General features: G+C 37.0%; 1 protein-coding gene across 1 annotated transcript; it reads right to left on the bottom strand.

Moving 5' to 3' along the window:
* Positions 1-279: 279 nt before the first annotated feature.
* Positions 280-873, bottom strand: LOC147550805 (uncharacterized). The gene has a single exon (XM_086668502.1). It carries the CDS (start codon positions 871-873, stop codon positions 280-282), a length of 594 nt encoding a protein of 197 aa, XP_086524628.1.
* Between the last annotated feature and the right edge of the window lie 15,209 nt (positions 874-16,082).

Raw genomic sequence — 16,082 nt, 5'->3', positions numbered from 1 at the left:
AATCATGTTCATACATGTTTTTTCTGATTTAAATAAATAATTCTCTAATTGGTAGTAAGTACCTCCTCGTGGTTAGTCTTCAAGCCTGAAATTAATCCAATAATCTTCTTCTTTTGGCATCGGGAAATGATAAAGTACAAAAGATTTTGACAAAAAAAGGTTCCCAGCTGATGTGGCCGGAGTGGTTTCAAACTTTGACCAAATCTAGACCGTTGAGAGATGAAAATCACAACCGCCACATCAGCTGGGAACTTTTTTTTGTCAAAATCTTTTGTGATTCTAGCATCTCTCTTTGGCATCACCTTCCCTCTCTTCCTTCCTGGTATCTTTCCTACACATTGGACATGTAGGGTTTGCTTTCAACCAAGTTGAGATACAATTATAATGAAAAATGTGGTTGCATCCTATAGGAGCCCTAGCATCATCTTGATCATTCAAATCTTGAATACAAACCGAACAAGTAGTTTCTTCAGCAGTTTCATCTATAATAATCTTTTTCAAGAACCTTTCAAGTTCAAGATCAGTGATGGGTTCAAGTTGAGCTTGATCAATCTGGGCAATTTTCCCCATTACAACATTAAATTGAATGTAAAGGTCATTGTTCATAATATGGGTATGTCTCTCTGGTTCTGCTGATAAATTAATAACGAAATATGAATGATTCGCGGTTGGTTCTTGAGCAGCTAAGTTGACGGGAAATGGAAGAGAACTTCGGAGGTTTTCCCAGCCTGGCATAGGGCGGCCATTGTTCCAAACATATCTATATTTATTTAGTGCTGCTGGTAAAGCAATAGCGACTGGACGATTCATCATCCGTTCTTGATCAACTCCTTCATTAGGAACTATTTCTCTTTCTCTACCTCTACCATCCATTCTTCCCCTATCTCTAACTCTCTCCCTCACTAGGATTATATGTTTGAAGAGATTGGTGGACTTACAACAAACATATATATATATATATGTGTGTGTGTGTGTAAATATATATGTATATAGTAGTGAATGATTCAGAAAGAAGACTAGTTACATTTCGTTCATTCAAGTGTTACTGCCATGTCTCGGAAGGACATAATGTGTAATATCAACTCTAAAAATTATTTCCCGTTTTAACAAATGAAAGTTCATTTTTTCTTAGGCTACCCAATTACTAAAACTTTGTATAAACTATAAAGTATTCTAGTTTCAATAAGTTTATCCTAAGGATTCTTAAGTCCTAAATTTGTTGGACCAAAATGCCACTCTACCCACTAAGATTTGTTTGGATTATTAGCTCTAAAAATCAAATTTAAAATCAACAAAAAAAAAGCGTTCCTTCAAAAAGAAAATTCTGCAAAATAATTGTTTTGAAAATATAATTTTGTCTTTTTGGAAACTTTTTTCATTTAAAAAACCGTTTTTCACAGGCATTTTTTACGAATTTTTTTGCGACAACTAGCAATAGGTTTGGAACATCTTGCAATAGCTTTACAAAGTGTTTGACTCTTAGGTTTGTTTTTCCTATTTCGACAGGCAGTATGACCTCAATGCCATACACCATTCGGAAGGGTGTTTCTCCTGTAGCTCTACGGGGAGTTATGCGATAAGTTCACAACACGTTGGGGAGCTCTTCTACCAGCCCTTGTTGTTGTCGCATTTGGTTCTTATATATTTAACCAAAGTTTGGTTGGTTAGCTCAACTTGACCGTTTCCAGCTTGGTGATCGGGGCTGACATAAGCTGGCTTGATCCCATACTCCGTTAGGAAACTCTTCATTTCGTTGTTGTAGATCTGGGGTCCATTTTCCATGATGATGACTCTTGGAACACTGAATCGGGTTATCACCTTGTTCTATAACACCTTTATGATATCCTCTGTTTGAGTTCTTGACAGTGCTGCTGCTTCGACCCACTTAGTGAAGTAATCCTCGATGACTAGTAACACCTTCTTTCCTCCCGATCCTTTTGGGAAAGGTCCCACCAAATTGATTCCCCGCGAAAGGGCAGGGGCTTACGATCGGTGTCAATTCGTTGGGGTGCATCTTGTAGTCGTTAGTGTACTTCTGGCAGGACTTACAATACTTGGTGTGCTTTATGCAATCTTTCAGCATCCCGGGCCAATATTACCCGGCAAGGATCAATTGTCTTTACAGTGTCATGGGTCCCGCATGATTTCCAGTTATTCCTTCGTACATTTCTGTCATTACGTACTCCTACTCGTCCTTCTCCACACAGCGCCGCAATGGATGGATTAAAGATTTTTGGTAAAGGAGTCCTCTGAGCATAGTGTATCTGGAGGCGTTTCTCCGGATTCTTTTAGCTTCGTTGGTGTCTTCGGACAACTTTTCCGTCTACAGATATTTAACGTATGGCCTCATCCACGTGTCTTCCTGGTCTACTCTGATGGCCAATAATTTTGCCGCTCTGTCGATGCTTCTTTCTTCCAATGTTCGGAAAACTACCCCTGGTATGGTTGTTTGACCTTTGATCAATTTGGATAAGGCGTCTGCCAATGCGTTTTCTTCCCGAGGGATTCTTGTGATAGTGAACTTCGCAAAATGTTTGACCAGGCTTTTTAATTTTCTAACGGTGTTTTCTTCATGCGTTTTCTTCCAATGTCCTGACGTGGAATCTACCAATTGGTTCAGAGACGGCAGCAAGAAGCTATCCTTTAGGCAAGCCTTGTTTAGGCTGGTGAAATCTATGCACATCCTCCATGTGTCGTTCTTCTTCCGCACGAGTACCACGTTATCCAGCCAATCACTGTATCGTGCTTCCCGTACACTTCTGGGGCGAGCAATTTATCCAATTGTTTCGCAATCTCTACTTGTTTATTTGGTGCAAAATTCCTCTTCTTCTGTTTGACAGGTCTGCTTCCTTCTTTAACATTTAACCTGTGAGTGATGATGGCGGAGTCTATCCCCGGGACCTCGTCGGTTCTGAAGGCGAAGACGTTCCCGTATGCTCTCAAAAAAGAGCTCAGTTCGTCATTTTCGACGTCGGTTAACGTACTCCCCACGTAAATGATTTCACTGGGGTCGTCTCTGATTTGCACTGGTACCGTGATATCTACTATTTTCTCCACTTCTTCCTCTTCTTGTAACTTCTCCTCTTCGGGTTGGTTGACCTCGACCATAACCTCTTCTGAGGAAGGGCTTCCGACTTTGGTCTCTTTGGTAGTGTTATTGTCTGAAGACATGGTTGCCCATAGGGCTAAAGGAAATGGTTAGTTTGAGATTTAAGAGAGAATTCGGGTTATCGAATTGATGATATTGCTAGAAAGATACCCTCCTTCTAGCGCCAAATGCTGATGTCAAAAAATTGCTTTCCGTTACATCAACATGAAACCGAGACTTGGTGCGTGACAGCGTCTGTTATGATAGAATATTCTGTTAAGTTGATTGAGATTCCTTTTGCCTGTTCCTCACTCCAGCTCCTGGTCCTCGCACCTTGTTTCTTGCTCCGGCTCTTTGTTCTTGATTCCTGGGGGAAAACCTGGAAAGGGTTCGAAAACCACTCCGACGCTCAAGACAGTCAGGTTTCTCTTTGCAGTAAAAGATTGAATATTGATTGAACCTTTGGGGGGCGAGTATGGGAACTCTGTGTAAGGAAGATCTTAGTGGTTGATAGATCGTGTTAAAACTTGTCTTGTGGAAGACGATGGGGGCGCCTTTTATAGGCTGAAGTATACCGACTGTGATTAGACGATGTAGATGAGGCAGTTGTGATCCACCGTTAAGGGAAGTTTCCCACTGTTCGTGGTTAGGCTTTCCATTATAGTTATCTCGTATCTAGGATAAATAGAAGTTCCTAAGTTCAAGGATCCTTCATAGATATCCTGCCGAGGTGATAGATCTTCTAGGAGATGTTTCCTCCATTGAGACTCTTGAAGTCCAAACTTGCTTAAACACTTAAGATCGTTAACCGACAGGGATCTTTTAGAGAGACTCCGAGATTGAGTCGGTATGTTTGTGGAGCGCTTCTGCCTCCCCAGTTTAGGGCGTGAGGCATCAGCCTAGCTTACGTGGACCCCACCTCATCATCCTTTTAGAGATTCCAGGACTGATCTGTTCGTGTCTGGGGCGAAACAGAGTTGATACCTCTTAGCTGATCCTGACCGACCTCCCAGTTAGGGGTGTAGGTGGAGGAACGGTGAGGGTTTAGCGGTTCTGTTGCCTTATGTCGGGTTGACCTGTTGGCCTTCAGATCTTTTCTTGACTTCTTGACGTTAGTCAACGTCTGGATAATTTATGCATTATCAGAAACTACTGCCGATGGGCTATGGAGTAAGCTGGAATACGACGAAATATCTAACTAATCGTTTGTATCTAAAGAAGAAATTATTTAGTTTGCAGATGTTAGAAGGAGAATCGTTGAAAGACCATATGGATGAAATCAACCGAGTATTCTTGGATTTGGCACATATAGATGTCAAATTTGACGATGAAGATAAGGCAGTACTATAACTTCTGTCCCTGCCATCATCATATGAAAGCTTTGTTGATTCTTTTATGTCTGTTAAAACAACTAAAACATTGGAGGATGTGAAAGCAGCATTGAGCTCCAAGGAGCTGAGGCGAAGGTCAATGGAAGAAAGCACTTCAGGAGATGGTTTGGTTGTAAGAGGAAGGTCGCAGCATCTAGACGATGGGAAGGGCTGGTCTAGGTCTAAATCGAAACCAATGAAGTACATATGGTTGTTTAACATAACATTATTTGTTCCTTTGTGGTCGCACGCCTCATTTCCAGTATGAAATGTGTGATACGCTCTTGTATAGAGCGAATGAGTATGGTCTGTGTGGCCAAGAATGAGTACAGTCTTTGTGATCGAGTTAATGTATATGGCATGTGTGGCTGAGTGGGAGTTACTAATCATTTTGTAACGGTCACATTCATGGGAATGAAACCATTTTGTAACGCCCACACTCATGGGAATGAAACGGTGCAATTAACTCGATATTTAGTATCGCGGTTACAATGGATTAATAGCCAGCAATTAATCTTTGTGATTACTTGTAGATGTGAGAAATCATATATATATATATATATATATATATATATATATTTCTCATTTGTGTTCGAGAGACATAAAAATAAAAGAACACAAAACACTCCAAGAAGCTCATTCAGAATAATCTAGTATGACACGGTCTAACCATCGATGGACGAAGATTTAAGGTGTGGATATTTTGATTGCTCTAGAAGTGATTCGTACACATACATCGTAACAAGCCGACGACGATCGTGGACAGATTAGCGGCAATTGGGCGATCAACTGCTTCCGCACAAAGGTACGAATTCAACGATTACGACCAACACGCACAAATTTTAATAATGATTTATCAGGAGAAGCAGAGAGACATCTACATGTTATGAACAGTGACCTATATAGGAGGAATGGCTGAGTGTTCAATTTGTATTAAAGATATGAATATGATATTAGAACACCTATAGGAATAGCTTTCATTTTAACTGAATTTTTCCTTGGTTGAAAACAAACACTACATGCCGTACTACAAATTAGATAATTACACTATATTAACCTAAAATAGCATGAATGATCATGATTTTATAGTACTTGTTCAATTTGCAACTAATATACTAACAGAAATACAAAATTAGGTTTAGGGTTAGTGTTCTTAATACCAGGCTCATCAGTACCATCAGGGCAATCACAAAACCCATTATTGAGACGATCTAAAGTAAAGAGGGGAGAGAGAGACCAGAAGAGAGACCAAAATGAACCAAAAAAAATTAACAGTAGCTTGAAATGACTGGGCTTAGTAAATTCAATTTCTCCTGTCGGAATCAGACGACCTATCCGTTGGTTTATGGGCCTGACCTTATCCAAATTGATCGGGACTGGGCTGGGCTTATCGGGTCGTTTGGCCTATAACTCATCGGTCATGTATCACGGTCAAACTAGATGACCATTTGACTAGAAGCTCTATATAAGGAGCGTGCTTTAGGGCACAAAGAGGTCTCCTCTTTTTCTCTTTTTCTCTTTTTTCTTTTCATGTTCTTCAAGTTTGGGAGGGAGTCTTGTTGCTCAAGGTTTTAGAATCCTCTCCACTTTTACATGCTTACAGATTTATGGTGTACATGGCATCTTTATACTAAAGATAAGTCTTTTCTCTGTTGATTTTATTTTTGTTACTGCTTTATTATTATTTAGTAGATCTTATTGTTAGATGAACAAATCAGTAATATTACTTTTTTGGGTGTTTTAGACACCAAATAGAAGTGAACATGTACATAACATAGGGACCATGATACATGTAGTTTTTTTTTCTTGTTGAAGATGATATATGTAGTTAGATTACTCAAAACACGCCAAAGGGAACACAAAATCTTTAGCTAATAAATGATCTTAAGTTTAAGAGCGACACGTTCTTCACTTGGTGGTACTACCAAAAATACTGATAGTCACGTGATGAGGAACAAAACGACATGGATTCTTCGTGGTTAGAGATGTAATTCTGTAAACGCCTTTCTTATTAGGAAAAACAAAGAAAAATATCAAAGATATCTGCAATTAAGAAGAAGAAAGGAATATCTCCACTCTCTATGGAAATATTTTAAAATTCAGATCCACCTCAGATTTACTGTGAAGATACATATTAGTGCATAAATTCAATCCAATTTTAACCGTGCTCTTTATTAGAGATATATTTCTTAGTTAAAAATAGAAATTACAAACGGTTAAAAATAATAATTATTTTCACTTTCTACAAGATCATAGTAGTCCATAATTCAAAATCCACATGTAAAAATACACACATGTTCTATAAACTTTCCACTTTTAACTCCTAAAATCTTACATATTCTGAATCTTATAATTAAAATTAGAAGTTGTTGGTGATTGAAATAATTAAATTCTTTCATTGTTTACAATATCATACGACAAAAAATAGCAACAGTGATACATGATACAAACTTTTAATAATTCTTTATTCAAAATCTACATCTAGCTAACATTTTTCACACGGATGCATCATAGAAGTTTTACTTTTAGTAACTAACCATTTTGTTATCTTAGGGATCCTAATATTTCATATACATCCAACATATAACCAATGAAGAGCCATATTATCCCAGTCCTTGGATGTTTTATGTGAGTCGGGATTGTACTCATGTAAATAGTATTTGCGCTGACCGTTTATCGTATTTGTTCGGAAACTGTTTTTTTCAGAAATCATTTTTTTTTCAAAACCAACAATTTTTTAAGAATCCATTTTTTTAACTGTATTCAGAACAAAAAAGGACGGTTTTCGAAAAAAATAGTTTTTAGGAAAAAACAATTTTTGGAAACATTGTTTATGAAAAACGATTTTTGAAAGGAAAAAACATACAGTTTGGAAAATTCGAGTTTTCAATAAAAAACATTTTGCACTTTTTGATAAAAGCATTTACAAAAAGTCAAATAATTATAAATCTTAAGATTCTTATTAGTTATTAAGCAAATCGAAAAAAAAAAGCATTTGAGCTCATGAATATGTGATTTCTTTATCCAAACTCACAATAAATCTCTACGGATAAAGATTCAAAAGTCAGGGTCAAAGGGGTTATTTAAATTTGGTAGGAACGAAATAAGTCAAACCTTAATATTCTTTTTATTTTTAACCTTTTAACGGATATATGAATGGAAAAGGTATGATCAGCGACACAAATTTATTTTAAATATGAAGACTTTATGACTTAACATATGTCTTTGCTTCGAATATTAAGTGAATACTTTGAACTTTAAGTAACCCTCGATATTTAGTTTTTACTTTTATATGCCTGCAGGGAATAATTTACATCTCGGGTGAGGACTGACAGTATTTCCATCGAATAAGATTTTTTTAGGAACCTATTATAATTAGATGAGATTTTTCTGAAAAATTTCATTTTAAACATGAAAGGTGTGTTTATGGAACGAAACTTAAACCCACTCCTCTACGAGTGTAGCTTACTTGTCACGAGACTGGCAATCATACACCGTCAATATAATATGGTAAATTGTCCTAGGACTAACAAAAATATTGGTTAATATTATTTCGGCCCCCAAGTATTGACCAACTGGTTGATTTGGCCCCATAGGTGTTCGAGTTTCCTATTTAGACCCAACTGTGTAGGTAAGTTCAATTTGGACCCCAAAGTTTGTCCACTCTTCCATTTTGACCTTCACGACATTTATATAATTTAAAATTTTCTTTAAATTATCAAACTCATATTTATTTCCTCTCCACCTAATCCATCTATTCCCTCTACCTCATTATTCTCTTTCCTCCCATCTCACCTTCTCCTGCTCGAGATGGTCTTTAGAAATAAATTATCGGTTGATCACTCTTTTCGGCGATCAAACTAATTTTTTTCTTCTTCTCTCTTCTAGTTTGAAAGTCGTCGTCAGAAAAAGTGGTCAGATAATCAGCACTCTTAGTGGACGTGGTTTTAAGTATCATTTTGTAAACACATCTTTCATGTTTGGAATAAAAAAAATCATAAATATCTCATCTAATTATAACACGTTCCTAAAAGAAATCTTATTCTATGGAAATACTGGCAGTCCTTACTCGACATGTAAATCACCTCTTTTATACATGTAAATCTGGAAACTAAATCTCAAGAGTAAAGAATCAAAATTTAAAATCCAAATGATTCACTTAATATTTGACGCAAAGACATATGTTAAGTCATAAATTCTTCCTATTTAAAATAAATTTATTTCGTTGATCATACATTTTCCATCATGTATATCAGTTAAAAAATCTTGAAGAAAGCTAAAAAGTGTTGTTTGATGAGTCTGCGTGGTATTCGTCCATGCCTATCTATAAGTTACTAAAAAGATCAACTCTAATGGAAAATTTTCATCCCTATTCAAAATTCAAACGTACCCCTCCACCAGAAGTGGAACAAAGATAAAAATGAAGACAAATCGGGAGAGTAGGATTGAAAAGTAATCGTTAAAGGATAGACTTAACATTTGTTGTAAGATCACATGTCAAAATCATAAATACTTGCAATCAGTAATTGTGCCGCTTGTTAAATTGATTATAATATATATCTATTTGTTAAAAGTAGAAACTATTAGAAATAGAAATCTTTCACTTTTAGAAAAAGCATAAGATAATGATTATAATATATATCTATTTGTTAAAAGTAGAAACTATTAGAAATAGAAATCTTTCACTTTTAGAAAAAACATAAGATAAGACGTAATTTTTTTTCATTTTCAAATTGAAAAATATTAGAATCGGTACAATCAGCAGAAAAAGCGAAGAATTCCCGGTTGAAAGCGGAAAATCCATTACTAATTCCAATGTCACCTTTGAAAAAGATATGGTATTAAATGTACCTTGAAATCTCACCTCTAGGATTTCCTAAAGAATCCTGGCATTCCAAACTATTAAGATTTTGATCAACCAATGCTTGTCATTGTGTCACTATATAATTCAACCTTTGGCACAACCCAAATAACACCAACACAGAGAGAGAAAGCAGGAGAAATTAATCTGGGAGAGAGAGAGAAAACCCTAATTTCCATCATCTCATCATGTCATCCTCAACAATGGCTTCCGGTTCAAATGGACCAAGACCTGCTGAACCTCTGATGAAGTTAATTGTAAAGTTTATAAGAGGGGTAGCACTAGAACGTTACAAACCTGGTTCTCCCATGGAGCAGGCAGAACGTGAAGTTCGTTATAGCCGAGAAGTAGCAATGATCAGAAGAAGATTGAGAATGGCAACTGAAGCTGAAAGACCTCAAATTCGAAGATTGAAACAAATTGTCGCTGTATATTTCGCTCGGAAAAAGTCAATGAAAGTGGAAATGGTGGAATCGGTTGAAGAAGAGGAATGTTGTATTTGTCTTGGAAACATGAAACATGAACATCATGTAAGAGCTTTGAAGTGTTCTCACAAATTCCATTTTTCTTGCATAACTAAGTGGATGGCTCGAAACCCTACTTGTCCTCTATGTAGGTTCGATGTTCGTGACCCTAGATTCGTTAACAAGCGAAGAAGATTGGACAATAATGCTTGATTGGTTATGATCATGTGTATTTGAATTCAGGGTCCGCCAGACTTTTGGTACACATGATTTTATTTGAGATTTCCAAAACGTGCTTAAGGGTTAAGTTATTAGTATTTTGTTTTTCGTTTAGTAGTACATTTACTTGTTAGAATAAAAAGTGCGTATGTTACAGCACTAATAGTACACCTATTGTTGGAATAATATTAGACTGATAGTTGGACATAGAGGGTGAGGATTACTGGGAGAAACGAATTGAATTTCTGTCCTCTAAATCTTTACCCTTCGTACATAACTGTAGGTCTAAATTATATCGACAGTTGGCCATGCTATCAGTTTTCTTGATGTTTTGTTGGGAAGGGGATATGTATTCACCTTATGTTAGTGTTTTAATTGAAGTTTTATGTGTTTTCTTAATGAATGTCTTGGGTATTATGTTTTTCTCGTAAAGAAAAGTATTATGAAAGCTAAGATTGCTTTTAGAAAATAAGGAGTCAGATCTGCCTAACCCCTAATCCCCAAATAAATGTTAGACAAGATATTATTAGTCTTATGTGTCTAGAGTTTTGCATTTGAAACACAAGAATTAAGGATCTCAATTTTCGTCAACTAGAAATGAGAATCTCAATTACAATTTTACACGTAGGACTAATTAATAGTTGATTTTTTATGAGCTTTGCGTTGGAGATGATCTTAAATTATTTACATCAATAAGTTTATTTAAATTCAATAAATGGTTGCTTTTGTAAGCCTATAAAAAGCCATGAAAGATAGAAATAAATTACTAAAGTTTTAATAGTAATTAAACTGACTTCAAAACTTCGTTTGTTTAGTGTGCACGGAGATAAGAACTATCTAGGGCCGGTCTTAGGACTATGCGACGCAGGCCCCAGGGCCTCCAAATTTTGGGGGCTCCCAATATGTCTAACATTATATATAGATAGTATTATTATATATATTAGTCCGTTTAGGTAGTAGAGTTGGTAAAGTAGTTGACTAGAGAACCTAAGATCCAAGGTTTGACTCCCACGAGCTATATTTTTTTTACATAATTTTCACTTGTAACAGAGAAACTAAAAAAATGTAGATATCAAACAACAAATATTATCCAAATCTAAATTTAAACCATACCAAAATGTGGTATGGTGAAACCAATAAAGTTAATGTAAAAATAATAAATCGGGCACAAAATAATATTGAATCAAAGGTGTTTCCATTGATAGTAATGAGTAAGTATTTATATGTTTGTACAAGGAGAAAACTTTACATGATTAGAAATACGGAAAAGGGTAATATGTTACAAAGATGCTAGATTGGAAGGAAGCTAAATAGTGAAACAATATTCTTCATATATTGTAGTTGATTAATGGAAGAAGGGAGATATTCTTCCTTTATTTTTTATAGTACTTCAATACCCGCCCGCAAGTTGGAGTTGGGGAAGAAATCTGAGTCAAGCCTAACTTGAAAGTTAACCGGTGGAATTGGTTAGAACCAAGAGGTTTTTTGAAAATATCACCAACTTGATCTACAGAGGGAACATGAGAGATTTGGTTGGATAAGACCACTTTCGAGTTTCTCACGAACAAAGTGGCAATCGAGTTCGATGTGCTTCGTTCGTTCGTGAAAAACTAGATTAGCAGCAATATGCATAGCCGCCTTATTGTCACAGAAAACCTGAAAAGGTTCTAGAATGGAAATCCGATGGTCCTGTAATAGGTATTTTAACCATTGGAGCTCGGCAGTAAGAAAAGCAAGAGCACGATATTCTGCCTCAGCAGATGATCGGGAGACTGTCGGTTGTTTCTTAGATTTCCAAGACAACGGACTCGCACCAAGCATTGTGAAGTAGCCGGTGGTGGAACGACGTGTAATGGGGCAACTGGCCCAATCAGAGTCAGCAAAACCCGAAAATGTCAAAGAGCTGGAAGACGAAAGGAGGATCCCATGATCGAGGGTCCCCTTCAAATATCTTAGCGCTCGAGTCGCAGCATCCATATGTGTCGAACGGGGATGTTGTATAAATAGACTTAAATAATTCACTGAAAAAGCGATATCAGGCCTCGTTACAGTGGCATAGAGAAGTCGACCAATGAGACGTCTAAATGAAGTGGGATCGTCTAAAGGTGTACCGTCCGTAGGTAATAGTTTCAAATGTTGTTCCATAGGAAATAAACTCGGTTTTGCACCGAGAAGTCCAGAATCACGGAGAATGTCTAAAGTGTACTTCGGTTGACAAAGGAAAATACCCTTAGGAGACCTAGAAACTTCTAAGAGCATCTCCAATGCAAGACTCAATCTTAAAATCTTAAGTGCCACCTAGGACTTTAGAGTTTTTTTTGAGAAAAAACTTCTCCAATGCAAAATTCAATTGAGATCTTAAGTTGATGTGGAAGCATTAAGTTTTAAGATGTCTCAACTAGAAACTCTATTTTTGAGATCTCTTTTGAGAGTCTTAAGTGTCCTAATCATCAAATTTAATTTTTGAACCAATAGAAAGCTTTTCTTTCTCAACCACTTTTTCCTATTAAATGTATGTATGACATGTGTATCTATTAGAGTTTTTTAGAGTGTTGCATTGGAGAAGGACTTGAATTAGAGACACTCAAGTTAACCACATAGGAAAGAGAATCTCAATTGAGACTCAACACATAAGCCAAATAGAGTTTTTTTTAAGTTTTGCATTGGAGATGCTCTAAGCCTAGAAAGTATTGAAGTCGTCCGAGATTTTTAAGAGAAAATCGTTTCTCAAGACGTTGTCGAAGGGAGTCAATTTCTTTGTTGTCATTGCTTATAATGATGATGTCATCTACATAGACAAGAAAATAAATAGCACTCGGACCATTAAAATAACTGAAAAGAGAATGGTCTGACGATGATTGAGAAAAACCTTCGGCTTTTAAACCAGAGGAAAATTTAGCAAACCATTGCCTAGAAGCTTGTTTCAAACCATATAATGATTTGTTCAAGCGACAAACTCTAGTGTCGCCTTTGCTGCTAAAACCTGGAGAAATGGTCATATACACTTCTTCTTCCAAGTTTCCTTGGAGAAAAGCATTATTGACATCTAACTGATGCAACGACCATCCTTGGACAGACACAAGGGATAAGAGGACACGAAAAGTTACCAATTTGGAAACTGGAGCAAAAGTATCATGATAGTAGACACCTTCAACCTGGGTATACCCTTTGACGACGAGGCGTGCCTTATAACGTTCGATGGATCCATCCAAAACGATATTTAATTTTGTAGACCCACTCACAACCAATGAGTTTCTTGCCAGGTGGCAAGGAAGTCAGAGACCAAATATTATTAATCTCGAGGGCGGAAATTTCTTTAGTCATCGCCTCACGCCATTCTGGAGAAGCAGAGGCGATTTTGTAAGATTTGGGTTCTTCCGTGGTAATGACGGAAGTTAGAAAAACCTTATGAGAAGGACTAAAACGGTCGAAACTGATTTAGTCGACCAGTGGATAAGGAGTGCGCAAAGATGTCGTTTTTGAACTAGAAATAATATAGTCGGCCAAATAAGCAAGAGGATCCCTAGTACGAGTGGGTCGTGTAGGATTATCAAATTCCTCGGCGGGAGGGTCAAATGGTGAAGTGTCACTGGTGGTAAAAGGCCGAGGAGAAGCGGAAGTAGAAAATTCTGGAGAAGATGCATTATCAGTAGAAGCTATAGGCTCCTCTAAAGGAGATGGTGAAGATAAACCCGCGCTGGAATCAGAGGGAGTCAGAGGCCTAACCGAATTAGGAGGCGTTGACTCAAGAAAAGGCAAACGAGGAGAATCAACCAAAGGCGAGGGAGAAGACTCAACCAAATGGGGAGATGGAAAAATATTGTGTCGTGACGGAGACTGAAAAGTGTCGGGAGAAGGCACAGGGTCATCCAAAATATTCAAAGGAGTAAAACTGTGTGAGTAAACGTCAGTAACCGACTCAAATGGAAATTTGTTTTCAAAAAAAGTTACATTACGAGAGTCATAGAGAATTTTAGTCTCTAGGTCATAAATGGTGTAACCTTTTTTTCCATAAGGGTACCCGATAAAGATTCCTGGTTTAGCTCGCATATCAAATTTAGTAGTAGCTTTGATATTATGAGCAAAACACAGACACCCGAAAACACGGAAGGTCGAGTAGTCTGGTGGAGTATCATATAAAACCTCATAAGGTGACTTAAGTGATAAAATTAGAGTTCGCATCTGATTAATTAAGTAAGTTGCCATTTTTAAACATTCGCCCCAAAAACTGAGGGGAGGATTAGCTTGAAATCGCAAGCCACGAGCGACATCCAACAAGTGTCTATGTTTGCATTCAACGACCACATTTTGTTATGGAGTATGAACGCATCTGCGCTGGTGAATAATACCATTTGACTGAAACCAAGACTGTAAGTCCTTAGTAAGAAATTCAATTCCATTGTCGAACGAAAAGTCTGAATAGGGCAGGTAAAGCTGGTTGCCGAATCAGAAGAAATGGACTTAATAGTCTTTTGAAATTGTTTAATTGTGAAATTGAAGAAATATTCTAAATATTTCTTAGTCTTAGACTTGGACTGCATAAGAAATGTCCAAGCATATCTGGAATAGGCATCAACTAAGGTGAGAAAGTATCTCTTATTTGTGAGCGAAGGAACAAAAAATGGTCACCAAATGTCAGCATGAACTAATTGGAAAGGAAAAGTACTAGTTGTTGTACTTTTATGAAAAGGCAATTTAGATTGCTTAGCCATAGGGCGAATTGTACAGTCATGCGTAGAGTCGAAGGGAATAAAATCAAATCGTTGAGATAAGTGTTTAAGGCGATTCAAACTTGAATGTCCTAGTCGGCGGTGCCGAATGTAAAGCGACTTATGTAGAGTAAGTGCTTTAGAATTACGATGTAGAATATAGAGGTTGCCAACCTCATCAGCCTGTCCAACCAGGCGGGTTGTCAAAACTTCCGTAAAGACACAGTGGGAAGGTGAGAAAGTCGCAAGACAATTTAAAGATTTACACAATTGTCGTACAGAAATCAAATTAAACTTGAATCTAGGAATATGATAAACATTTTCGATATGTAAAGAGTCAGAAAAAACTACTTTACCGATATGTTTAACAAGAAGGGTACTCTCATCAGGAATTTGAACGTAAAGTGATGGAGTAAGTTCATACGAAATAAAACACTGTAATGAAAAAGCAGACGTGGTTTGAAGCTCCACTATCGATAATCTACGAAGTAGGGTGGATGGAAAAAATAGTTCTCGAGAAAAGTGTCGTAGCCGTAGGGCTAAGGTCACCAGTATCTATACCGAGAAAAAGAATCAATCTCAATGAAGGAGAAGGAATATAAATCATGGGTCGGCAAAAATTAGTAGAAAAACTCGAGGGAATAAGTTGTAAGAGTCTGCTAAAGAAAAAGTATGGAAAATAGGTTGGCGAAGTGATAACTCAAGTAGCATTGTCGGTAAAGTCGACAAGTAAGTCATTGTCGAAGAAATGTCAAATATTGACTGAAGGAGCGGGAACAAAAATAACATTGTTGTGTTTAAAGTTGTCAAGAAAATCAATGTCGGAATGCTAAAATATTTGATAAGAAGTAGCAACCAAAATGATGGTGATTCGTCAGACATGATTAAAGGTTGTCCGAGAAAAATAAAATAATCACGGAGTTAGAAGTTCGGAAATAAGTCAAACAGTGAAATATATAAACATATAGAAACTGATGAAAGCGACAGTTGTGTTAAAAAACAGAAACTGTGACAAATAAGAGGTCAGAGGGTAATCGCGACAATATGTTGTAGTGTTGCAAAAAATACAGTGACAGACTTCGAAACTGTCTCGATTGGGTTTGGAACCACCCAAAAATTTCGATCGGAAAAAGTAACCTGAAAAGAAGGTGTTTATCGCAGATTGGTAGTTTGGTTCATTTATTTAGTCAAACCCAAAGAAAATCCGACCAGATTGGTCGTGTGATGACTTTCGATCGTGAGCAGAGTAGAGAGAGAAAGAGATGGTGGATCGACCAGATTGGTCGTTTGATGCTCGTGTAATGACTGCCAGAAATGAGGAGAGTAGAGAGAGAAAGAGATGTTGAATCGACCAGATTGGTCCTTTGATGT

Source organism: Eschscholzia californica, unplaced genomic scaffold (genome assembly GCF_041429995.1).
Source record: "Eschscholzia californica isolate CP2 unplaced genomic scaffold, dmEscCali1.0.p SCAF_3, whole genome shotgun sequence".
NCBI lineage: Eukaryota > Viridiplantae > Streptophyta > Magnoliopsida > Ranunculales > Papaveraceae > Eschscholzia > Eschscholzia californica.
Note: the sequence above shows the minus strand (reverse complement) of the source record. Positions and strands in the feature narration are given on the sequence as shown.

Coding starts and splice junctions, on each gene's coding strand:
- LOC147550805 (XM_086668502.1), bottom strand. CDS start 873: ATGGATGGTAGAGGTAGAGAAAGAGAAATAGTTCCTAATGAAGGAGTT.